This window comes from Hirundo rustica, chromosome 4 (assembly GCF_015227805.2).
Source record: "Hirundo rustica isolate bHirRus1 chromosome 4, bHirRus1.pri.v3, whole genome shotgun sequence".
Classification (NCBI taxonomy): Eukaryota; Metazoa; Chordata; class Aves; order Passeriformes; family Hirundinidae; genus Hirundo; species Hirundo rustica.
Window position 1 is genome coordinate 8,748,350 of NC_053453.1, and position 27,348 is coordinate 8,775,697.

The window sequence follows — 27,348 nt, forward strand, 5'->3', positions numbered from 1 at the left end:
GGGTTCCCCCGTGTACAAAAGGTGTGAAACTGATAGAGCAGGTCCAGAGGAGAGCCACAAAAATGGTCAGAGGGCTGGAACATCTCTCATTTAAAGACAGACTGAGACAATTGGGGTTCAACCTGAAGAGAAAGTTCTAGGGAAACCTTATGCTGGATTTTGAATTTGTAAAGGGGCCTTACAGGAAAGACAGAGAGTCTTCTCAGAGCCTGTAGTGACAGGACAAGAGACAGAGGTTTTAAAATAAAAGACTGTAAATTTAGATTAGATACTAGGAAGATATTAGGAAGAGCTTCTTAGCTATGCAAGTGGTGAGACCCTGGAACAGTTTGCTCACAGCCCTGGAACTGTTCAAGGTCAGGCTGGATGGGGCTTTGAGCAACATTATTTAGTGAAAGATGTCCCTGAATATAGTAAGTGGTTGCATGAGTTGGTCTTTAAGGGCTCCATCCAACCCAAAGCATTCTGTAACTCCATGGTTTATTCTATTTTTCTGTACCAAGGGCCAAATTTATGTAGCTCCAATGCAGCTGCTCTTTAACATTCCAGACAAAGCAGGAGCATTAGGTTACCTCTTTGATTATTTTCTCTTAATTCTGTATATGTATTTAATATCTTTAGTGGAAAATGAACATACGAAGTATTTTCAACAGCATTGGGACTAAGTCTCCAAATATGAAAAGTAATCACCTACACACAGCGTATTTAATATCAGGTTACAGACTTTTATTCCCTCTGTTTTTAATAGCCACCTATACCTGGTGTGGGCAAAAGCTCTCATTTTAGCCTGCTAGTTAGGACATGTCTTTTGGAAGTGAGAGCTGTGGCTTCATACTTATAGCCTTGAGAGATCTTAGAGATCTCATAATTTCTAGTTTTTTTGGGTTAAGGACAAGCTTAACCCAAGCTTCATTCAGCTCCTGACCAGTGACTTAAAAAAATGACTGTGGACCCCAAATTCTACAGTGAATGAACCAGGAATGACCGGATGAGTGCCTTCATGGGATTGCAGAGAGTCCAGGTACTTTTCCAGACTATGAGGCAGCAATGTCGAGACTAGATGAGAGTAATTTTTGATCTCTCATAAATGACTATAAAACCATCTGACTGAAAACAGATGTTCTGGTTAACTTGGATTTAGGTGGTGTGAGATCTAAACACTGCCAGGGCACTGCTGACTCAAAATCAGCTTGTCATTGACCAGGACCCCCAGGTCCTTTTCTCCAGCTGCGCTCCAGTCTTTCACTCCATACACAGAACGGGGGTTCCACTGTTCCAGGTGCAGAGTGCACTTGCCCTTGTTAAACTTGATACAGCTGGTGATTGCCCAGCCCTCCGATTTGTCCTGGTCTTTCTGCAGTGCCTTGAGCCTCAACAGCTCCTCCCATTTTACATTTGTCATTGGCAAATTTACTTAATAGTCCTTTGATTTCCACATCCTAGTCGTTAATGAAGATATTAAAGAGAACTGGGTCTTTTACTTTCAAGCCCTAGGCATCAAGGATTCATAATTTATACCCACTTGTCTTGCAATTAAGTTTTCTAATAATTTATCATTTTCTCATATTAGAATTATGTCAAGAAAACTAAGATAGTTCAATTACAAAAAAAAAAAAAAAAAAAAAAAAAAAAAAAAAAAAAAAGAAGAGAGAGAGAAAAGTCTAGCAGAAGATTTTAATTTAATAATGCTTTCCAGACAGAAAATGATGACATCATTTTTTTGATATTTACTTGGTTTCAGCCAAGCCTGATATCACTATCACTGACGTGAACATGTTTTTGTTTTCAATTTTAAATGTTGTAAGAATTTAAGTAATCATTCCAGTGTGATCAGTCATTGTTTAATATTGTTTTCATCCAAACAAGTCATGCATTTGGGATGAAACATAAATGTTATATAATAGGTAGCTGAAGAAAAACTCACTTGTGTAATTTGGCTTCACTTCCAGTAACTGACTGTGAAAGGCTGATCCTATTCCCATAAGGTTAATTGCTGACCCTTATTAACTTCACTGTAAACCATTTTCTTTCCTAAGTGTCACTTCAAGCAGGAAATCAGTAGTTCAAAATTAATAGCTATGTTGAAAATCACTGACAGTTTAGCATAGATGTTTCTACTGAATTTATATAAAATGTTCCATACATTAACTACCTTTAAAATCTGTTGACTACTAATGAGTTTGCTGTGCTACCCTAATCAAGACAGTTAAGCTCCAATGCAGGAGAGATTGAAAGTCTTTTCTCTCAGGGGAAACAAGGCTTATTGGGGGAACTCATCCCAGTATTTAAGTATTTAAATGGCATCTCAAAGAGGAAGGAGGCTCTCACTTCACAAGGAGCCAGGGACATGCTGGAGTTCCTGTCAGTGGGGGTTTTAAAGATGTCTAGGACAGAGTGATAGATAGTCTAGACTGTCTAGACTCCCATTCCCACCAAAGGCTGGACCAGATGATCTTGTGGGGTACCTTCCAACCTGGGCTGTTCTATGATTTTGTACTTCTGACCTGAGAACTTTCACATGAGAAATAATGGAAAAGCTGGATTACCATGATCAGACTGACAATTTTTTTTTTTTTTTTTTTTAATTTTTTTTTCCCCCTCAGATCCATTGGCCTAGTACACCTCTGCAGGCAGAAGAATGCATAATTAAAGGAAGAGATGCTGTAAGTAGCACTAATTACTGATCAAATATACTTTAATTATACCGGTAGCTGGTCCAAAACAAGGATTCAGGCATCCCTAACTTAAGAGAGATTAAAGTGCAGATATAAAGTTAAGTGTTGCAGTTTAAAAACATGTAGCTACTGTGAACACATTAAATTATTAGTTCAATTGCTCTTCAAACCAGCTTGTAAACAAGCAATAAACACTTTTGATCATCTGAACTTTCTTCTAATTCTTATTCTGGTGCTGTCAAAGAATGTACCTTAATAATTCTCCTTTTCCATTTCTATGTCCTTTTCTTTTCATACATATGGATTATCTTCTCCATATTCACATTCCAGCTTATCTTTAAAATTCACATTCTCTAGAATACATTGAAAAAAAAACAGGTAAGTTATTAATAATTATAAAACACACCATAATTTGTATTGTCCCATAGGTTTCATGTTCTGTTAATAAAAATATTCTGTTTTAATGCACCTCAGAACTGTTCTGTTTTTGTGATTCAGTGCCTTGACTGTAATCAGTTCCTGAGAAAAGACCTAAAATCTCACTGACACACTCACTGCTGATATCATTGGCAGCACAGGATGAAAGTTCTGGAGGGGGGCTCTTTAATTTTGCAGTGCACCAAGCTCATTATCTGCAGCTTATAAACACACAGAAAGTACACCTAATAAATCCCACAGCTGAGAGAGCTCACACTGAACCAAGGGATCTGAAAATTATGATAGTTTTACAGCAACAGTGACAGGAATGTAGGACATGGAAGGAAACATGCAAGCTTTGCTGAGAAACACAGCAAAGTGCAGCCTTGATGATAACCAACATATATTCCTACTAAATTAGGAAGTTATAAAGATTTCTTCTGAAGTAAAAGCTTGACAACACTTCCACATTAAGGCACTGGAACCAAATGAAAATTAGTAATAGTAGTAATAATAATAATAATTAATAATAATAAAAAATTCCCATTCACCTGGCCTAGAACTGATCACTTTTGAAGATTCTTATGAGTTCATTGTACTTTTTCAGGTTACTTTTATATCCTTGATAATTTTAGATGGCTTTGGTTGAAAATAGTGATTTTCTACAATGGCTAAACTTTATGGTCAAATTAAATAAATCCCAAATCTAAATTATTTGGGCCTTATTCAATACCACCTCTCAGCATAGGCTGTTATTAGTTAAAGCTCTACCATCCTTCTCTCACCACTACATATTTTCTGATAGTCTGAGAATATTTGTTTTGCTAAATAAATGCAGAAATAGGTACTGTTGTTTAAAGCCAAGACAGCCCACTCAGACTCATGTTTCCCTAAAACTCAAAACCTTTTTGCAATCCTGTTTTTTATTATAAATCCTCAAATTTGCATTATATGAATGTGGTCATTTAAAGAGCTGCATGTGTTCCCCACTTTTCTCTGAACCATGAAGGTTTGGTGTAACTACTGCTTTTGCAGGAAAAAGCAGAACTTTCAAATAATCACAAGATTCTCGAAGGAGAGTCTTTAAGAAAAATACATTGAAATTTTAAAAGCTGAAAATATTGTAATACCAAACAATATTCTGACCCTCACATGAGACTTAATTATGTATGGACTATGTGAACCAGTAACACTAATTAATATCAGGGAAACCTTAGTAATTTTCATCACCATGCTCAGTATTCAGTGAGATAAATTAGTCAACCTGAAAGAGATCTAAATTAGAATCAAAAACCTTCCTACTGTTTTCACCTTCATTTATTGTAGCCATAAACCAATATCGACTTAATAGCATAATGTCTTAAAATCAACCCTTTGTCAATTTTTATTTCTTAAATGCTATTTTTCACACTGCAGACTCTAGAGAAATCTTGTTCTATTTCAAACTTTTTTGCTTATTCCATGCTGTTTAGTTTTTTATTTTTCTTTGCAAAATATCTGTTACTCAAGGCATAATTGTTTAGTAGAACTGATAGTATTGTAATTAGCTTCTCAGCACTGAAATACTTTGCATGTACTTTACTGTCTCTTTATATATAAAAGAAAATGCTACTTGTACAAGCTTTTATAACCTTAAAAAAGTTAACTGTTCATGTTATGGCAGTAAAATGGCAAGTATTGTAGTCATAAACAGTTTCAGAACTAGTAACAGACTTAATAAGACAGTTAAAAAAGGCTTGTCTTAACAACACATGCATACTCTTAAAATAAGGCCATGCTTTTCTAATCCAAGTGAAGGCAAGGAAAAAAATATCCTTCAGCTGTCATCCAGTGTGCCAGGAATCACACCTGTGGAGTGAGAGTTTTCAATTACTCTGCATTCCTGTATCAGAATTGGAAATCATTCAGATATAGAAATCAAGTTCTGTAGAGATGCCTCACTCCTCCACACTGAGAAGTTCCGGATGAATAAAATTCCACAGATCTATTAATATATCTGTGGGGCATCCTAAAGCCAACCCTGGTGTTTAATTAATTGATATAGTATAAAGATATCCTATTTCAATGTTCCCTTGGATGATGCATCTCTTCCCTTCTCTGTACATTATTAGTAGGGTTATCAGCACTGCCTTTTTGCCTGACACTTCCCAGAACAGCACCTTTTGTCATCTGTTAATAAATGATCAAGTCTAGCCATTTGGAATTAGTTTTCTTCTATGTTTGGTATTTCCACATCCTATGTTTTTTTGCAGAATTTTTCAGGCATTCCCACAAAGGCACATAGGAGGGAAACAAAAATGTAGATCTTTCCCATTAAAAAAAAAAAAAAAAAAAAAAAAAAAAAAAAAAAAAAAATCCTAAATCCCTAAAATGATTTTGGCACAAAGATCAAGAGTTGAAGACTGGATAAAAAAGGAAACCATGGAGTAAAGAACAGACCACCACTGAGCGCAGAGGGAAGAAGTCAAAAAAGTCGTACTTAGAGGAGAGGGAGAATCAGGAACAAAATCAAAAACTTCATGGAATCATAAAATAACTATGGAATAACATTTTGTTACTACCAGTCAACAAACATTTGGGAAATGAACATAAAAATGGGAAAGGTCTGTCCTTGAGTACTGATCCATGCAAGCAGGATCACATGCTATTGATTTTAACCCATTATTCTCTCAGTTTGTCTGGCTTTATGTTATTTCTTTTAAAAAAGGAACAAATTAGTTACAAATCAAGAAATTCCAAAAGCAAGATATTAAAAGGTTGATTTGCCCTTTGTTTATGCATAATATTTAATTACACAACAGATTACATCATATGTAGGTTACTTCTATGAATTAGCATGATATATCTTGAGGATGAACAGTTAAGAATCAGGTTGCAGGGGAGTTTTCTTTCCTTTCTTATTTGCTGGAGCATTTGGAAGACTTACACTGAATGATTCAAGGATTTGAAGAAAGAAGGAAGATGGTTTCTTAATTTTGAACCTAATGTGTATTTGCAAGTGTTGAATTCTGCCCCTGAATCCCCTGCAGACTCCTCCTTTGTGACATTAAGATCTTGCAGTTGGTTAATAAGACTTAGGATTGTTCTCACACAAATACAGCAGTCCAAAAATGAGAGTAGTCATCAGTGAAGAACTGGAAATTTTCAAAAAAGGAAATTCCTCCAGTCTGTTTTACATGTTCATTTCAGGATTGTAATAATTGCCTTTTGGAGATGTCTGGCCTACTTCACAGACTATTGAAAAAGCCTGGGAGAATTGCATAAATTACATGTCTAAATGCCAGAAGAGCTAAAGTTAGCTCAGATTAATTCCATTTTAAATGTCTTAAACTTGACATGACTCTGAAAGCTCAGGGTTCTAAGTTGCAGAAATATTGAGCAATGAAATAAAATGAACAGTAATTTTGCTCATAGAAAACCTTGCAAATAGCCAAAATCCAAACCTAAAACCAAACCCCAGGAATCCCTGGCATCCCAAAATCAAGGGATACTTTTATCTCACTGTCTCCATTTCTAGTTTAGCACAGGAATAATGACCCCACATCTCAAAGGGATGTTTGAAAATGATTTAATTGTAATATTTATGAAGCTGCAAATACGCTAATGAGTCCCAAAGTGTTGCCCTGGAGGAAAAGAATATTTCTTCTTCAAAGGGGTTTAAACAGTGGAAAGAGACAAAGTATGTGTTGATACAATAGAAAAAATATTGATTAAAATTAATTATACAATAAATTAAAGATGAAATTAAAAAATTCTTGAGATAAAGTTTATTTAGCTCTAGAGAAAAGCTGTTTGCTGACCATTCACGCCTTATGCTCTGAAACTTATATCTGTCTTATGTATCCAATAATACGTAGTAAAGATCTATTAAGATTTGCAGACTATTTCCAAGACTAAAGAAGCACGAAAGTTTATTTTTATAATTTAGTAACTCCTAACTGGTTAAGCATCTAAAATGCAACATCAGTGCTCCAGACTTGCTTTTTTAATGTAAAATTCCCACCCATGAAACTGATGGTAGAGTAGAAAGATTCAATATTAGAACATCACCTATGGGCACATAATTTTTTGTTGTTTTGTTTTGTTTGTTTTGTTTGTTTGTTTTTACATAAACTAGGATGAATGTGCAAATTACATCCGTGTCCTTCACCGATACAACAGGACCCATCTTCTGGCTTGTGGAACAGGAGCTTTTGATCCACTCTGTACTTTCGTAAGAGCTGGACATCCATCAGAGGTAAGAAATTTGCTTTGCAGTAGTGATTCTTTCAGTCTAGATTCCAGCAAAGCCTCTGTGGTTAAAAATAAATATTTAAGTTCAATTGTTCAGTTTTCATATGATAGATGTTTTCCCTGACAAAGTGTAATCCTGGACTATAATATGGTCTGTGATCAGAGGAACTCACTAATATTTGAAAGTATATGATGGAGAATTATGCAAAGAATTCACAGACTTCTTCATCTTAGGGTTTTTTTTCCTGTGTTTTTTACTAGATAAGTTGATACAATAATTCTTAAGAAAAAAATATTAAATTTTCAGGGGGAGTTTTAACATTAAATAATACATCATGTATCAAAATAATTGTTAGTTTGATGAGAGATGAAATTTCTTAACAAATCTTTGGTAAATTCTACTTCTTTATATTGTTCTTGTTCAGCAAGTGCATGTTAGCCCCTTAATGATGCGTACAGCTGAGTGAAACAGTACTGCACAGATCAATAAGAAGAACATATCATCAATATTTTGAATATATTTCTTATGCAAAAATATAATTTTCTGGATATCTCAGAAACTGGGATCCTTTCTGTCTCAGCTGTATTAGAACAGGTTTACAGACTCAGCAGACTTACCAACCTCTCATTTTAAAGTAGCATGTAAAACTCCTTGGGCATCAAATCTAGGTTGCTGAAGGCACATGTGATGACAGCTTTAGGAACTCATTCTTGGAAATGTGGGACTTAATAGATGGAAATGATCTATAACCCAAAGATAAGATTGCTGTTAACTGGCAGGTGTCAGCAAAAGTTGCTGGTCAATGGTTTTGTTTGGTTGGTTCACATGATGGTGGAGCTGAGCACTCGTCATGGAGCTGATGCTACAGCACCATCCAAGAGAATTCTTACTTTCCCCTATGGCCAGAAACTCTTGGCTTGAGAAAATACTAATTTAATATATAAAGTTTTTTAAAGTGTACTCATCAAGATCAACGAAGGGATTTGCTTAAGGCAAATGTTTTTGATTAATCTTTTCTGAGTAATGATGCATCCTTCTGACAAAACAAATGAGAAAAAACATCACCAGAAGCAATCTCCAAGGATCAATCCATGCTGTGCACCTCTAACTGCTGTCAAAATGAGAAGCATCTCAGAAGTTAGGACTCCAGCACAGCTCTTAGTTTCAGAGTTGTATGAATTGCAGAAACACTCTGTCTTCTGAAATTGAGGAAGGAGCTAGATAATATGCAATGTTAAAATAAGGCAAATTTTCACGTGTTCTTTGCTCCTCTCACAAACCTCCTGTCAGGCTTTGACTGAGTTTGAAGGAAGCAATGGCTGTATATGTAGGAACACTATTTTAGAAAGCATAAACAACAGAGTAACAAAAATAGAAATCAACCAAACAAGAAATGGGAAACAAGATTTATATCTAAGACTGTGTAGCCCACGTTCATCCCCTTATCTGTCACTGTCCTTCCTTTCCTTATTTTTGTTTATTATTCTGCTCTGTCACACTGAGGTTCTAAAATTTTATCCACACTGAAATCATGGGAAAATTTCCTTTTTTCTGGTTGTGTAGGCCAACAGGAAATATATTTTCTACACTAATAAGTAGCTATATTGTTTCCTATTATCTGAAAAACTGAGCATGAGGATTAAAAAAGACAGGTGCCATTTATATGGTAGGTTAAAAATAACACATGGTATGTGGCTGAGTGGGAAAATTGTAATCTTGCTTTCTTTGAGTGATAAGGACATGGTGTAACTGCAGGAAGTGAAAGGGCAAGATCCTTCTGCAGAAAACTGCAGATCTATCTGGTCAGAATATCCTCTTCTAAAAACATCCAATTACTGTCCCCTATTTCTTCCTTCATTTGTCTGGCCATTTTCTCACTGTCTGCAATGGAAAAGACAGTAGCAAATGCAACAGTATTTAAAATATGACCATATACCTCTTTATACCTCCTCATGTCTGAGTAGCACAAGGTATGTTTGAGGCTCATATACATTGGAGCAATAGCCATTCTCAGACATGTTGAGGTACAAGGTGTGGGATGTAGGAAAGGAGGGAGCCCTTTATGACAAAATTCTGTGTATCCAGATACATAACTAATGCAGGGTATGAATGTAGATGCACACATCCATATGGAGCTATTAATCAGCAGTATCAGCATACAAAAATACTTGCTCTGTGGTCAGGGACCTTAACCAGAAGTTTCAATAGTGCTTCCAGAGCTGATGCAGTAGAGAGGATGTGACCCTCCCAGTAAAAACTGCAGGGTTCTTAAGTTATTAATTGTATGTAAATGTAAACTAGAGATGATTTTGGAGAGGCAATTAAGTACATGACAGAATAGCAGGACTGTATCTTCTGCAACATTTCCTCTTCCCATTTACTGAGCAAGCCAAAGAGGAACCTAACATCCAGTTAAGGCTCTGGATCTTGGTGATCACTAGTCTCATGTTGCAGGGACGTTTATTTTGTTGTGGGCTTCCAGCAAAAGTTTATATAGTCATCCATTTCTGAATAGACATTTGTCAAGAAAATGAAGCATTGCTGGTTTTCCTTTGAAAATGAAAATTTCCCAAAGCTATGATCACAAGCCCCCTGATTTAGCATGGGTTTGTGAGGTGCACTGCAGTTTGTGAAAAGGAGCATTCTGCCTCCTGTATAAAATCTTACATACTTACACAACCACAAATTTATCTTTTCATATCAAAACCAGGTTTGAGCTGTGCCTTGCAGAGCACTGAGCTCTTGTTAACAAATCATGAAGCCAAAAGGAGACTTCCAGAAATCTCCTTTTTGAATTTAATTGTTTCATTGGCAGATCATTATACCTTGCAACAGCCTTTAAAACAGAAGTCTAATGTTCTTGAAAAACACAGCAATAATGTCCATTCCCCAACCAGTCTCTGTAGAAGTATTAATCTTACTATGTAATGGTTAAAATGTGCTTTGAAATCTTTCACATGCACAATGTGCTATGATACATTACAGCTTCTTTTGTGCTTTCCATGGTTATAGAAATTTAATTATACCATGCATTTTGTCTTAATATGTTGATCATATAAACGATCAGGAAATAAATATTGGTTTTATTTAATTCTACATCAAACTTGTGTTGTACCACCAGAGTATAACCAAATACATTTTCTAAATCAAATTACTTATAGATTCTATTATACACTATATATCCATTTGAAAGATTAAATATGAAATGGTTTACTGCATTTTATTCCAATATTGGTTTAACTGATTTGGAATTACAAGCTGTTCAGTTTAATAAAGCTGTTGTCATTTATTATATTTCTAAAAATATATAAGCATAGCCACTGACATTAGCTTTTTATCTTTTTCTGTTTCTAATTACTTTGACTCTGATCAATGTTTCTTTTCCAAATTTAAACATTTCAGCAAAATACTCAATGTTTTTCTGCCATTTAGAAATAAGTTACAAATTAGGAAAAATAGGAGTGCTGACTTTGCAGACAGAGCAACTTCTGTTTTTTGCAACAGAACATGTTACAAAGTCTTGTCCAAGAAAACATGAGCAAGTTAAATGCCAGCCAGTAAGTTAGTTCATTATCTCCGACTTCATGAAACGCTTCCAAATGTCAATAATTACTGCAGGTCAGAAAAGATTGGGTTCTTCCAGGTTTTTTGTTTGTTTTTATTGGGTTTTTTTGTTTGTTTGTTTGTTGTTTGGGTTTTGTTTTTGTTTTTGTTTTGTTGGAGTTTTTTTGTTTGTTTTGGGGTTTTTTTGTTCTTTTTTTGTTTGGTTGGTTGGTTGGTTTTTTGTTGTGTGGGGTTTTTTTGTTTTGGTTTGTGTTTTTTGTTTGGTTGGGGGTTTTTTGTTTGTTTGTTTGTTTTTTTTTGTTTTTTTGTATTTCATCCAGAAATGAAGGTGATTTCATTAAAATAAACATTATTTTTTCCTGAAGAAAGCAAGAGTCAGAGACCCCGCGCCCCAAATTTCACATGTGGAAATGCATATGTATCATTCCCATGTACATTGCAAGAGAAAATCTGAGATAAGTCTTCAAACTAGATATAGAAAATGAAGAAAAGGTCAGGAAAAAAAATCTTATTTTGCTTTGATTCTCACCAAATTGCCATTTGTCTCTCTTGATGATTTTGATGCCAACAAGGCAGAGTGGGGCAGAGAAGGAGGGAAGCATCTGCATTTAGTGTCTTCCTTTTGCATTTATATAAACTTCTCAGATTTGGCAGGAGGTGACAAATACTGGATGAAGTGCTTTCTGTCTCAGTCTATGTTTTGCCACATCGAGCTGCTGGTAAAAGAGTACTCCAGCACTGTTCTGTATAGCTGAAAATACCCTGGGTGAGTTTTAATGAACCTTAGATAAATCAAAGGCTCTATCTGCAGTCAGGTAATGATTTTATCTTTATGAGTTATCTATTCAGTAGAGCAGCAGGTTGCAGGGGTGCTCTGGAGGCCTTCCAATGATCCAGACTGCTTTATTCACCAACTCACAAAGCACCTTTAGCAAGTCCATGTGGGAGCTTCACCAAGCACAGCTGAAAAATTGCTCTGCCTCCATAGGGTCTGCAAAATTAGGAGAAATTCCAAAAGAAAACAACGTGCAGAAACAATATCCCAAGTTTTTGAAAGCTACATGGGGATATGATAGAGCTGATTCCTAGAGAAGAAGACATCTCTACATGATAAAACCTGTTGAGGGAATTAAATTTATGGGAAAGAACAATGCATGAAGAATTTTTTCTCCAGAACACACTGTAAATTTTTAATATGTACATGGAGCTGGCAAGGTGCCATTTTCAGTGCCTCATTTCACTCAGTAAACTGCCTACAGCTGTATTTCTCCACTTCAGAAGGGTCATGAACTAAGCCATCCTTTCCATGAAATGTACTGGTGATTTTGGGGATTCTCTTCTAGGTGTTCCTAATCTTATATATTAATTGTTAAGTTATTTGCTCCACAATTAGCCAAGTGAGAAAATGCTTGTCAGGGAAGACCAGCTCTAAATTCTATGTCTTTAGTCCTGTTAGACAAAACTTATCTTTAGTAATCTCCATTGCCTTTAATATTTTTTTGAGTGTGGAGAAGAACACTTCTTTTTCTATATGTTCTGTGATTCAATGCAAAACCAAGACAAGGTTGTGCAATAAGCTTTCTGTTTACCCCTCTACACCAACCAAGTGTAGGCAACATGAGCTCCTCAGCTCTTGCTTTAACTAGAGAGAATTCACATGCAAGTCATGAGAGGATGTGCCAGCTTAACTTTGACATGACATAATTCTTCTGCCCTTGATCAGTATGTGGTAATGTCATCATTCTTCCAGCTTTGTTGAGAAGCAAAATTGTAGACATACTTATATCTATTATGTTACAATGATAAAGTTGTTTCTGATGTGTTTTTGTAATCAAAACAAGCAATGACTTGCTAAATTGCTCCCTCTCCATGCTTGTTCCTATTACCTCATCTCCACGCTGTTTTCTGAGGATTAGGGAGGAGGAACATCTGGTTTCACTGACCAAATAGAAGTGGGTGTTGGTCAGTTCTTCATTAGATAGAATGTGTGACAAATTCTTGCCCTGAAAATATTTGCTTAGACACACAGTGTCATTCTGCATGGGTGAAAAACCAACATTTGGAGCACCATCCACAAAATAGATATGAAGTTCTGCTAAGTGGGCAACACATGGCATAAAATCATTTACCAGAGGGGTTAATTTGCATCCTCTGGTCTGCATGCCCACACCACAGATTGCCAAATTGGACCAAAGCACCCATACACCCCACACTTCATTTAGATTAAAGCATTTCATGTTCTGGAAGTTGAATATGCTTACATTTCAGGATAGGTGAAATGGTACCTAACTCAGAGAGAAAATTAGTTAGGTGAAGATAACATGTATGCTCACAGCAAACAACAAAGGTGTTGTGCTGCAAAAGGGATAAAGGGGTAGCACCACGGTTTCTCTGGCCTAAATATTAGCTGTTCTAATATTTAATTACTTTTAGTGTTAGGAAATAGCCACTTATTCAATTTTTCTAACTTCAGCTTCCTGTCATTTAACCTTGATATGCCTTTGATAGCAAAGCTGAAAAGTCTCCCACTATCTTTTCCACATCTTTTCCTCATGTAAGTACCTACCTATGCACAAAGATCAAGCCACCTCTTCACTTGTTTGATAAGCTGAATAAATACAGCTCCCTAAACCTCCTATCACCAGGATTCTTCAGTCTTATTTGTGTCCTTCCTGTGAACTCTCTGCAGTATTTTCACATCTTCTGGAAGTGCAGACGCTAGAATCACGCACGCTATTCCATGGTGTGTGTACAGGCAAGGTCACTGCCCCACCTCTGTTTGAGATTGCTCTTTCATGGGCTCAAGTGCTGAGTTCTTGGCACGGCATCTCAATAAGAAATCTCTTTTTATTGGTTAGCACTTGACCCAAAGTTCTTCATTTGAGCACAGTTATCCCAATTAAATGCTTTTCTGAGGCACCTAATTATCAGTCTTGTATAACAGGGTAAATGAGAGATTGCTGGTGCTGCCTGTCAGTGTCAGCTTTAACAAGGCTGAAATGCCTAGATGAGGCACCTCAGTCTAATACATGAAAGCAGTCTGAGGAAGGATCTGAACTTTCAGGGTGTTCTGATGTACTTCAGATACAAACTCTGTTCCTTATTCCATGATGCAGCACTTTGGATATGGTTGTATTAAAATCTACTTAGCAAGCTTCTGGCCTTTAACTCAGTATTCCAGGAATTCCATGACCTGAGCTCTCATTAGCCTTTTCTCTTTCTTATTTTGGCCTCTTCAGTACTTTTGTAAACTTTACTAGGAAAGAAATCATATGATTGTTCAAATCACTGCTAAATTAAATATCATCTTTCTACCAAAAATAAAATTTAGGGAAACATTCAGTAAAAGAGCATTCATCAGTGTTACCTCAGAAGAAGTGAACTTTGGTATAGGTCAACTGTTTGTATTTTTTAACAATTCTACAATGCACATTGTTTATCAGCTACGTATTTAGTGAAATGCTCTGGAGAAAGTCAAGTATTCTGTAACAGCACAGTTGCTCTTATCAGTCATTCTTATATTTGTAGAAGACAACAAGTTTTTTTGACAGTGCTCACCATCCATAAAATGAGGTGAATGACATTCATTACTTTTGAATATTGTCTAAATATGGCTGTACGTGAAGTGTAAATTCAATTTGGGAGATTGGTGGAGTATGTGAATTGATCAGCCATATGAAATGAATTTTCCATCGTATTAGACCTGCCCTTTACAAGATTAAACACAGATGGTCCAGGGAGAGTTAATCCATACAGAGGAATAATAGTGTTATCTCACAGAGAAAGAAATCCTCCACTTGTGTGGTAATTTGATGGAGGTAACTGAAATATTCTCATTTTGAATTTTATAATGATTTTTAGATTCTGCCACATTTATTGATGAGAGAAAGTATTTTTCTAAGTGACAGGGCCTGGTGACCTCTATATCATTGTTTGGAGAATAGACTTACTAATCAATAAGGTGTTAATTTTCATAATTAAAACCATGAAAATAGTGTTTAGTTAATATTTTTCCATTATAAGATGCACCCTTAATATTGTATAATCCTTCTATGATACATGACTGATATTTTTTCTTATTTGACTGATATCTATATAGAAAAATATTTTTGATTAAAAATTAAAATAAGTATTGCTAGCAGTTCATCTGTGTCATCAGGATCCAATGGATCTACTCCTCTACCCCTTTTTTAATCCAGAATTGCCAATTTAGGCAATCCGAGCTGAAGCTCTGCAAAAGTTGGCTGTCTAAGGCTCCACACCATGGAGACTGACAGATCAGGGGATCTGAGTGCTTCTGAAATCCATTCCCAGTTTAATGTAGCTGTTCTTTCCATGCCCAGAGCATCTCTTCCTCCTTTCATCACCAAAGCCTAGACAGAAGTTCAAATCTTAGAGCTGCATCTTCCTTTTTTATTTTTTTCATGACCTTTGGCCCCAGTTGTTATGACAGCAATTATTAGATTAGATCTTTAGAGTGGGTTCTATCTGGTATTTGCTCTGATGTGACCCTCACAATCTCAGCACAAGTTTAGCCTGTCAAAATTATGGAAGAGGAAAAGCCTTGGTTAGTGAGGTTGTGTAAAGACTTTGCACTTCCCCACAGAAATCCCTTCACTTTTCTACAGCACTTGTGGACTATCTTCACCTTCTCTTTCGCATGGTTATATCACCATGTACAGCTACACACTCATATTAATTCTAGAGAGCCTTTATGTGGTCCCTGGAACCTTCATACATATTAACTATCATATTACTGCAATATAATCAAAATTTCTAATGGCTCTGTTCTTTGCCATAAGACACCTAACGAGTTTGTGTGACCAGTTCAAGGCTGCACAAAGATCTTCCTTCTAAAATTGTGACCAATGCAATCACTGCCACTAAAATACTGTGAGTTGCTAAGGATAAAAGCCTCTATGTGCAGTGTGGTGGGATCTTTCTTTTGCCAGATTTTTTCACAGTCATTAAGTCAGGAAAATATATTATTTCTGTCACTTTAGGCCAGATATTTTGACACAAGTCACAAATTGCTAATCCTTTTGCAAACTCAGACAGCAGTCTGACATAGCTCCAGATTTTAAACACATTTTCAAATTGAAGCCCAGTGTGTCTTAATCATTTAACTGCGGAATAAAATGCACAGACCTTAAAAATGCATCTGAATTTTTAGGGAGGATTTAATGTCTATAATATTTTATGCACTCTTATCCCATAGGGCGATTGATCTTTTCAGTATGTCAGTGGATAGTAAAGAGGATTGAAAACAGATCCTCAGAAGAAGTACTACCTCCCAAATAATCTTAATGATGTCGAATAGCAGAGACCTGACTATTGCAGACGGTTTTTGAGGACTCTATTCCTATTATTGCATCTCCATTTGGCTTGGAAAATAAAGCTGAGTGAATGCTGAAGGTATAATTTTAAAAGTTAGTAATCCTCTGAACAACGAGAAGAGATTTTTTTTGCCAATGCTTAGATCTTTTTAAAAATTAATGTTTGGATTATTTAAAGAAGTTATTACATGAAAAGTTCTTTCTCTGTTGGAGCATCCTTGTCTTGCTCACCTATATATCTGCATTCGTGTTTTATGGTGACTTAAATAGGGCAGTGTGTTGTAGTAGAAAATTACTAGTATTATTGTAAGTATTTGGAACACAGGTCCCTTTATATAAACTCAATTATATTCCATTTGGTTTAGATTTTTAATTTTTCAATGAATTAGCTGGCATTGTAGCAATTAGACACCTAGCTAATGTGTAGGACTATATTTTTCAGATAATGCTAATGCACATTTTTCTTAGCAACAGAATTTAGTCTGTTTAAATACAAAGGGATAAATAATATGAGATACCTCTTCAGGCCTGACCCAGTAAATTATTTTCTGTTATACAAGGACAAACTGTTTTCCTGTAGATCTCTTTTACCACGTGCCTTCTTGATGAGGCAAGTGTACAGATTAAGGCAGGTCATGGCGTTGAATGTTCATTTTGGAGACTTATATTTGAATTATATTTTCTGCTGATTTACAGACATGTTCTGTGATTTTTCAGCTTTTTTTTTTTAATGGGGAAGTCAAGGTTCAACCTTCCTAAACGATGCCTCTGCACAGTGTATTCAGTGTGTCTTTCTATGTTGAAATAAACATGTAAGGATAAGTATAAAAGAAAGAGAAAAGAAGTGGAAAATACCATTTTGAGAATATACAGAACAAAACCATATTTGCAAAAAATACATTTATATGTGAATTTATACTAAAACCATTATAATGAGAAAGAGAATGGAAATCAAGATGAGGTTTGCAAAGCATTTCATTGGTCTAACTGGACATTTTTCTCGTGAGAGTGATTGACTACTGAGTAAATGTGTAGAAATTTTTTGATCGTGACAAAATGTGAAGTGAATGTACACTGCCATTTTTGATGGTTTAAGAATTAATTGAATATTACAAAGAGTGCAGCATATATGACATTAGCACCATGTGGCTTTATTAGGAATTTTAAAAGAACATTTCTAATAGCTTTGCACAAGCAGTGCATCTCTCTTTTTATGCTTTCCCTTTCAATTCACTCTGAAGAGGAGACCTCTTTTTTCTAGTTCTCTTCAAAAAAGTATAAATTACATGACATCTAGAAATGGAATGTGACAAACAGCTCTTGCATGTAATATCATTCTTACTCTATATTGAAGAATTATGAGATTATTAAAGCTGAGAAATAATTTTGTCCAGTGCTTTAGAGCAGTAGTGAATAGTATAGCTAGTGTTTAAAAATATATTTACAAAAATCTGTGCAGACTTTTTCCCCCACTGTACTCTAAATATGATCTCTCAAGGTAAACAATATGGAAATTGTTTCCGTAACAATATGTTAGGAAAAAACAAAAAACAAACAAACAAAAAAACCCACCAAAAACCAACCAACCAAACAAACAAAAAAACCACAAACCAAACAAAAAAAACCCGAACAAACAAAAAAAACCCCCAACAACAACAACAACAAACCAGGAAAAAACTCACCAACCACACAAATGCACAGGTCTCCTAGAGAGCAGACCATTGAAGTACTATTACAACAAATGCATACACATTTAAGGGTATAATTAAAGGTTATTAAATGGTTTCAATCTCCTTTAAAAATGCCAGTATGATATGTTTTACTTTTTTTGTTACATGAAAAGTAATAAAATTTTAAGTTAAATAACCGGAACACTAGAAATTCTTACAGAAAATCATTTTTTTTTTTTTTTTCTCATAAAATATAATCCTAGGAAAACACAACAAAAATCTCTGTATTTTTAAGTCCCTGTTTTAGTGAAAAGATACAGCCAGTGTATTAATGTTCAGAATAGGCTTAGGTACTTTGCTGAACAGGAATGAAAGTAAGCATATGTTTTAAATTAATCACATGCATAAGTGTTGTCTTGACCCAGAGCAAAGCAGCACTTGGCATTAGTGAAAGCAATTTTCTGCAACAAAAGTTAAATTCAGTCTTTAAATTTTAATGCCTCTGATTGACCTTTTCTTTCACTATTGCTTATAGCCTACATTATTTTTCATTGTCTAAAATTATCAATTCATATCAAGTTAATGGCAAAATGTTTGATGCTGTGAGTTTATCTTTTATTTCTTTGAAAGAAAGTTATTACTTTAATAATAGTTGAAAGTATATTATGTTTCCTGAGTCACTGGTATCATAAATCAAACCCAGAAGACCATTTCTTTTCCCAAGCTACATGTAGAAACACGTAATTCCACTCCCAGTCCTCCATATGTGCTTTTGCAAAGTTTTCACCCTAACCACTGAAAAATGCCCATAAAATAAATTGTGATGTTGAATTGATGGGCTATATAATCTGTGAGGAAACTGTCAGTTTTACTCTGACATTTCTCAAGGGAATTCAATGTCAAAAACTGCAAGGAGGTTAGAATTATGGAATTAGCCTTCAAAGCTGATTATTAATGTGTAACGCTTATTTCATTTAAACCTGCACCCCATGGCAGCTGACACATCATACACCTGAACTTCAGTTACTTGCCCCAGTGATAGGAATAACTTATTGCAACCATGGAATATTTGGCGTGCTGTCCTAAAAGCTGAAGGTGGAAAATGTCTCTTGGAGGAGTCATTGCTTACATTTTCAGCAACTTTTCAGGCAGTTACATGTGTCTGCAAGCATTCATGAGATACACATCCTGCTTTATATCAAAACTAGTGACCTTCTTTAAAAATTCCACCAAATTGCACTGAAATCCAATTTTTTGTCTACCCCCAGTGATAACACTAGATTAGATATTTATGCTAAAATCCTTATTCATATATTCCAGATAATTAATAGATACTGTGCAGATTGTTTAGCATTTTCATTCCACAGTCAGATAGTTGCTGTTTTAAACACATTCATGTTACAAATGTTAAAAGAGATGGGTTTGTATTTACCATTGATTTAAATCTGGTTCTCAGGGAAATTATTAACTACATTAGTAGCTTTTTCATTGTGCTGGTGCAATTTTCTGTACAATGATGAAAAGTTCTTCCACATCATCCAAAATTCTCCCCTACTGGCCACATCTCCCTGCTGTGAGTACCAGTGGCATTTCACCAGGGAAAGACCAATATATGAAGTGTGTTTTATGATGACCTGGGGGGGATCATGTCTCCTCCAACAGCAGAAAAACTTTCAATTTCTATTCCCTGTGTAGGGCAGAATTTGAGCCACAAACTATAAACCATGAATTATGGATTATACAACTTCTTCAAGTATGGTTTCAAAACATTTTATTCCCACACACAATCACCGCACCTATGTTTTTTTTCTCTAATCAGGTTAATTTATTACTTCTTGCATAGGCACATCCTTTTTTGTTTTCTGGTTTTTTTTTTAATCATGTAGAAAAGTAAACAGAAAGCATGAAGACCAGAACAGAATAATCTCAGTTTTTAACTCTTGGTTTGTTTCTCCACTTATTTCTAAATCTTTATTGAACCAATTCACTGACAAATAGTTTAGTTGAGGTCCCAGAGGAGAAACTTTTTCATGAGTAACTTTATTTTGAATACCCAACAAGAGAATACATAACTTCAGACAGTTTTTAGAAATATTTCCTTTACATCAGATTTTTATGCCATTATGACTCCCAAGTACTTTTTCATTATTTCAGAAAGTTTTTCTTTTCCTTCCTGAGTTTACCTCACTCTTTTTTAATCCCGTATTAGCTCAAAATGTTACAGTATTTAGTTGTGAAAAATACATGGTATGTGATGTTTGAAAAGTATGGAATGGGACTGAGATTTCCACACACAGGGAAATATTTCTTCATTGTTTGACATTTACTCAACAGCAGAGGGGGAATAGTTACTACTGATGTGCAATTGTTGCTGATACAGCATAAAACAATATTCCTGCACCATCAGTCTCTACCCAAGACAGTTATTTTCTGCTACATGAGCTTTAACAACCAGGCACTAATACACCAGAGTTAGGCCAACAAAGGAACTTCTGGAAAGGTGAGATTATGAACATTTTTACCTCATGAGTTTTAGGTCCATTACCTAAAACTTGTACTTTTCTTTCCTTATTTTATTTTATTTTATTTTATTTTATTTTATTTTATTTTATTTTATTTTATTTTATGACTTTTTCACTGCAAGTACACATGAGACAGATGTCCTCTTTTTGCAGAACTGCATTCTGAGTTGTATCCTAATTTTTATAAACCCTCTCTAACTACTGGGAGTATTTCCTTTTGACCAGAAGTTGCAGCAAAATGACATGCATGATTTAGACAGTTGAGAATGGAAGACAGGTACATCAGCTTGTCTGATCTGGGGATTAAGATGTGAATAATGCATTGAAGTCAAGGAGCTTATGACAAATTCAAGATTAACTGTTTTAAATTAAATGCACATAAAGATTCAATTATTTGTCAATTAGTGGAAACTAAGAGCTCTAAAACTTGTCACTTTCCTTATGTCTTTTTTCTTTCTGTCCTTTTAAAGTGTTATTTTATTACTGTAGTATTATTTTTAGCTTTCCTGTTTTCCACCTTTTGCTTTTTTGGTAGTTGTCTTTTTAGGCTGGCTTTTGCAGGAGAGAATTACTGTCATGATGCCACCTGATGAGAATATTCATTTAGTTTCTGGGGCAATTGCATGCACTTCAGAATTTTGTATGTTGTAAGTTATCAAGCTTTTTTCTGTGCAAGTATTGTGTTATTCTAATAAATATGTGAAAAGTCTGGTTTAATAAAATCTGATTTTTATGACGAAAAAGTCCCTTGGATGTTTTTGAGAATGTGTTCTGTGAGGGAGAGACTGAGGCAAGTACTTCTCAAAATTCTGGGGGATTTGGTTACCTGTTGCATGTACTTTTATGCCTCACAAAATATTTGCCTCATATATTAGGAACATGAACCTGAGATTTAGTTTAATGAACAGGTAAGTTACATTTATCCTATAGATATAATCTGCATTTCAGTGGAGTTTTGAGTAAAACTATGCAGAACTGAAACTACTAAATTATCACGGTATTTGCTAGTCACACACTTGATGGCTGTGTGGCACATCTTTTTATCAAGCTTTCATAGCTTTCTATCTATTTGCCCTTTTATTCTTCCCTGTCTTTGTGTTTTGTGGCATGCTGTTCTGTTAATATCTAAATTTAAATATTGTGCTCTCACTTGATATTTTAACCAGACATTAATGGGCTTTTCTGTGAAAGCTGAGACAAACGTACCACTGTAAATGAAAATTTAAATTGTGAATTCTTTCTCAGTCTTTACAGCCTTATACAGACAAATTAAACCAAGTTGCCAATATTTTTTTCCACTGATATTCTGTTAAATCCACTGAAGAAATCACATCTGCTCTGAAAACCATAACTGGGGATTCATTCCTAAACATGCTTCTATGAAGAAGATACATAAACATCTCAAAGCTATGAAGAGAAGATAACACAGTCTGATATATTTAAAAACTACTGGGAAAAAATGTTTAAAGGGGGAAAACACATGCCATGGTGAGATATCTATTTAATGATTAGATAATTTGGAGAAAAGATAGAGGAATCTTTCCTCCCTACTCCCACAGAAATTAAATAAGTGCAATTTTAGTGCATATTTTTCTGATTCTTTCTGGGTAGAGCACAGATCACAAAGGTGATTTGTAGAAACCCAGAGAATTTTTACTAGTACATCGGTGAACAACCATAATTGTGTTTTCTGCCTAATGAAGTCAATCCTCTATAAAGGTAGAATAAAGTTAAAGCTTGTCTCTAAGGCTAAGGACTGTGTTTCTTTCCTGTAGGGTTTATGGTGTTCTCTGTCTCTTTTTTTTTTTTTTTTTTTTTTTTTTTTTTTTAAGGATCATCTGTTTCAACTGGAATCGCACAAATTTGAGAGAGGACGAGGCAGGTGCCCTTTTGACCCCAGTTCTTCCTTCACCTCCATCTTAATTGGTAATGATCTTTATGTCACGAGCTTCACAGTCCTGTCAATCTGTCATCCTCAGTCTCTTTCTTCAGCACACCAAAGTGTTGTCAGCCTTCCACTGCAATCTTCCACATGTCAGACTTAATCCTCATGGTGCTGCCCACATTAATATTACATTTCAGGCAGCATTAACCACAGCAAGGGTGTCTCACTGAAGTGAAATGTTGAACGACATGTGCCATCCTGAAGGTAATTGATTGTTGTGTAATTATGGAAATAACCGTTTCCTCCTTTCCTTAAACGCAAAGAAGCATGACTGGCTTAGTCATTTACACCACTTTTGTTTTCATCTACTGAGATGAATCTGAGCAACAAGCACCCTGTAAAAATGTGAATTTAACTGTTTTCATATCAAGATTTATTGATTATATAAATTGCCATTTTTGAGTTGGTTTTTTTTTTTTTTTTTTTTTAATTTCAGTGCTGCCTTCTAACAAAGCTATCACAAACTGGTGATTCTGTGTTAGAAGAGTTTATCTTGTACACAAAAGATATAAAAATAGAATTCAGTCTAAGCCCTGCCATGCCAGGAAGCTGTGCTGAGATAGTGCTCCTGTGTGCCTTGTTGGGAAATGTATCACTATAGGACTGGGATTTTTGAAACTGTGATATAGCAAACCATATGGGCTTTCCTCAAAAATGTTTCCTTAAAACATTTTGTGAGATGAAGCAAAGACAGTCTTGGCACTATTGACTAACTGTACATTGACTAAAAATAGCCTGAAACAGCAGGTAAATGGTAAAAGCTACATAGAGTTACGGAGTAGCACAATGATTTCTGGGTTTAGAAACCAGAAACAAAAAACTGAGCATTCAAAAGGGATATAGACTAAAAGAAAGAGCTAAAAATATAAGCTAAAGATTAAATAAATTTTATATTTTTCATGGATACAATAGAGGAGTTTAGGGCCCTTTTGATATTTACATTTGTATCTGCATCTTAAAATCAGACAATTAAATTCTCTGATGATTAACTACAATGGTATGGCTCATCAATGGTGGTGATGAAGTACTGGTCATGAGTAGTAGCTGTATTTTTACATGCTAGGTTTATTTGTTCCTTTCCATTAACAAATAAATTTAAAAAAGAATCTTCAGCAATCCTTGACAAATCTTTCACATTGCAGCAATTCATCAAAATTTTCTTTATTTTCTTTAAAAAAAAAAAAAAAAAGTAAGTTAGAGCTCTAATTCCTAAGAGTTAGTGAGTTAAGAAGTCATAGAAGAATGAGAAAAAAAATACTGTAATTTGCCTTACCCTCCAAAATCCACGAAATATAGATTGCCATGCATCCCACCCTTATTTCTAAACTGTTTCTACAGTTTTTGACAGATTCCAGTCTCAGCTTAGCCTGGGAACAAAGACTCATGGAATTTCTCCAGGCCTGAAAACTCGTGGTCTAATCTTGAAGTCCTTCTCAACCTTTCCTCAGATAGAACTAAGTAAATAAATTAACCTGATCATATTCCTACCGTGAGATCAGTGTGAGTTTTATTTGCTTAAATGGAAGCCAGATTGTCCCACTGAGCTTTAAGAGTTTGCCTGAATTATGGGAGGTCTTATGGAACCTCATATTTTTATCTGAAGGAGAAAATAATTAAATAAGCCCTTCCCTGATAAAGGCTGATTAGGATTTTGGTGGCTCATTGACAAAGACTTATAAATTCTATCTGACAAAACTAATAATTCTGTAATTTAGCAAGATTAACAGGAGAAAATAATATTTATGTGAGCTCACTGGTACAAACATACTAACTTTCACCTCTTCATCAAAACTGGCAAAGTATTTAAAAGCTGTTTTTCTAGTCATTCATTAGGAAATTATATCATTTCAAGTTATCATGCAATTATATTTTAAAAGCATAAGAAAATTCTTCCAAGATTTTAATTATTTTTTTCATACTTTTAAGTATTGGAGTTAAACACTTCCAACACTTAGGAAGAATACATTAAGGAAGTTTGAATTTCCATTTATTCTATTTTATTCAACTAACTTCTACTACTCAGAGACACACAGTTCACAGAATAAAAGGATGTACCTTAAATTCCAGCATGTATATCCTTTATCTCTGCAGGTACCCAGTTGAAAAGGTTGGAAGATCTAGATTAAAACGGTGCATAATGATCTTTTAATTGACATTTGAGAATGAGACAGACTTCTAATGCCAAATGCATTGAGAAGGAAGGGATGCTCCTTCATTCAGACAAGCTTTGAGTTCAGCTCATCATGGACATCACCCCATGACAGGAGATGCAAACTACACCATGCACGCTCCAGGACTGGTCTTCCCGTCCTTCCTTCAATTCTTGGAGGTTTAATTCTTCTTCATGCACTTCAATTTCTCTTAGAAAGTGAAATCTGCTCCTCAGCATGATCTTGGAGGCTGCATCCCAGAGTTGTCTGCGCTCTCTGATGCAGGTTCAGCCAATGTGCATGTCCTTGAAAAGGTTTTTTGTGAACCTGTTAACAAAGCACACCCTTAGCACCTTCTTCCTTCTAAGGAAAGTATTCAAAGCCTGCTCCCACCTCTGCCCCTCACATTAACACAGCATCTACACCAGCATGGCCATTAACTAACAGTGAGGATCAGGCTAACAAGAAAACTTTACAAACTTCTCATAAGGTTTTAAAAGCTTTTAAAGTCTTCATCTTGAAAGATCATTTGTAGCATAACCAGTTAGGACCAGATGTAGATGGGTTAATTTAGGAAGAGGGATAAACCCTTGTTCCACATCTCTTTGTGTATTTCAACACAAGAGTTAAAATACCTGCTTCAAGAAAAAAAAAAAACAAAACTACAGTTTGTGACTTGGCTTTAAAAGGAAATATCTGTGCTATTGTAAGGATTATTGTAGGTTATCTGACCCACTAGTGAAGTAGCTTGTGATGAATTCCTTAGTATATGAACAGTCAATTAATTTATTGCCAGCATCAGGAAACATAATGGAAGTTGGATGGCAGACATGCTGAATAAAATGTTTATGTTTAGCTCAACGGTATATAAAACTTCTGGAATTTTATCCCCAATGAACTCCCCCATCTGCTTTCAATAGCCAAAACTATTTTTGATACCAGATCTTGCACACTGATTAACTTAGACCACACTAGCTGAGAAATTAGTTTATGTCCACGTATTCTTACCTGCAATATATCAGAAGCAAGTGGTGAAAAACCTAAATTGCATCTGAATATGTTAATACCCAAGGAATCCATTCCAAAAGTATTTTCCACTTTTGCAATTTTAAAATTTAGGTATTTGTGTCTTTTCTTTAATCTACACAAAAATACATTTTGTCTCAAAACAAAAAACCAAAATACTTTAGTGACAGACAGAAAATACAAATATACAGATGTAGTAGTTTGCCATTTAAACAATAGGGTTTTTTTCAATTTGCTGTTTTCATACTGCCAAAAATAAAATTTTCTAAAATGTGAATTAGTCTTCTGATTTTAGTTGTCATATGATTAATGACTGACTGACTGTCAAAGGAATGCATGGAAGGTGCAGTTTATGTTCTACTCATTACATTCTAATGCTTCACTCATAAAATAAATTTTCCATTTTACATTAAAAAGACTACTGATGAATAATAGCTTGTGCTTGCATTACCTTCCAATTTGATGCAGGTACGCAAAACATGCCACCTTTAAGGTAGTAGCAGCCTGTTTATAGAACTCTTTTGTATGAGTAATTTAATTTAAATACTTCAATCTGTTTTGCTTTGGGGTTGTCACCTGGGAATTTTGAAGTGTTTAGAAGAAAAAGTTTGTATTTTAATTTGTTAATATTTTGCTTTGAATAAAGGCAAAATAAAGGTACTTTTAAACAGTCACTGTTGAATTTTGATGTAATTGTTAGCTTGAAAAGATGCTAGCTAAAAGGTGGAGAAATGCTAGCTGAGAACTATGTGTGTATCACTTCAGCTAAAACTGGTCTTTGAGGACCATGGGAATTTTTTGTTTGCTTAAATAAGGAAAGAAGAAACTTTTTATTCTTTTTAGAACATGATTAACCAGGCTTTTAACCTGATTAACAAAATTTAAGTTTTAGCAATTTAAGGAGAAGCTGAGGTTAGACTGGAAGAGGGGAGGAGTAGTGAAAGTCTCTGACTTTACTGAGCTAATTTTCACTGGAAGGTAGAGGTTAATCAGTGTGGTGTGCAGCAGTATGAAACTCTGCAACCAAGACAGGATTCAATTGATAATGCGATAGTGGTTTTTCAAGGGAGGATAAAAAAGTATAAATATTTCTAGAATTCTTCAATCCTCAATCTCACGTTAACTCTAAATCTGGAATTGGTCAGCACCTGTAAAAACTTAGCATTGTTCAAAATTTGTAACTTACATTTATACAAAAGCCTATTGAAAAAGACAGGAGAAGAAAGATCCTCTTAGTGTTGAAAGTGAAAAATATATTGGAATTATATTGAATGTTTTTGTGCTGAGGTATTTGACAGTCACATTTGTCAGTACTGTCCCATTGTTCTTCTTAGATGAAGTGACTTGACTGTTTATATATGATATTTATATTTAGTTTAGTAACAGCTCAGTGTAAAAATCAGATTTAATTTCTATATCTGTAAAATATCTTTCATGGAACAATATCTATCCAGGACTGGAACTTCCATTTTCTTCCCTCAGGATCTCACAGGTACGATCAATCATAACTTCTTCAGTATATGGTAGAATGCCGTACCAGCAGGTTAGTTATTTACAACAACATTTTATACCTATGTCAAACAGAAGGAATGGACTTCATATTCCAACTTCAGAACATCTGGACTCAGAGATGTCAATCCTGATCACTGGCAATATGTGATGGATCATTTATCCTGCACTGATGCATTTTCCAAGATTCATTATACTTCTGAAAAGATAGAATATCATTTTGCATGACACATCACCAAAATTAAAGCAATACCAGCCAGCCTGATATATTTTTCCAATAGAATTCCCAAAGGAGGATAT

The 27,348-nt window shown here is 35.0% G+C and overlaps 1 protein-coding gene across 2 annotated transcripts in view; it reads left to right on the forward strand.

The window, feature by feature from the left end:
- The window catches only part of SEMA3E (semaphorin 3E), a 132,651-nt gene that overhangs the window by 75,187 nt on the left and 30,116 nt on the right, over positions 1 to 27,348 (forward strand). For both annotated transcript variants that reach the window (XM_040063043.1, XM_040063042.1), the window contains exons 4-6: positions 2,604 to 2,663; positions 7,210 to 7,329; positions 22,251 to 22,344. In XM_040063043.1, the coding sequence (XP_039918977.1) occupies positions 2,604 to 2,663; positions 7,210 to 7,329; positions 22,251 to 22,344 (274 nt within the window). The remainder of the gene's footprint in view (positions 1 to 2,603; positions 2,664 to 7,209; positions 7,330 to 22,250; positions 22,345 to 27,348) is intronic.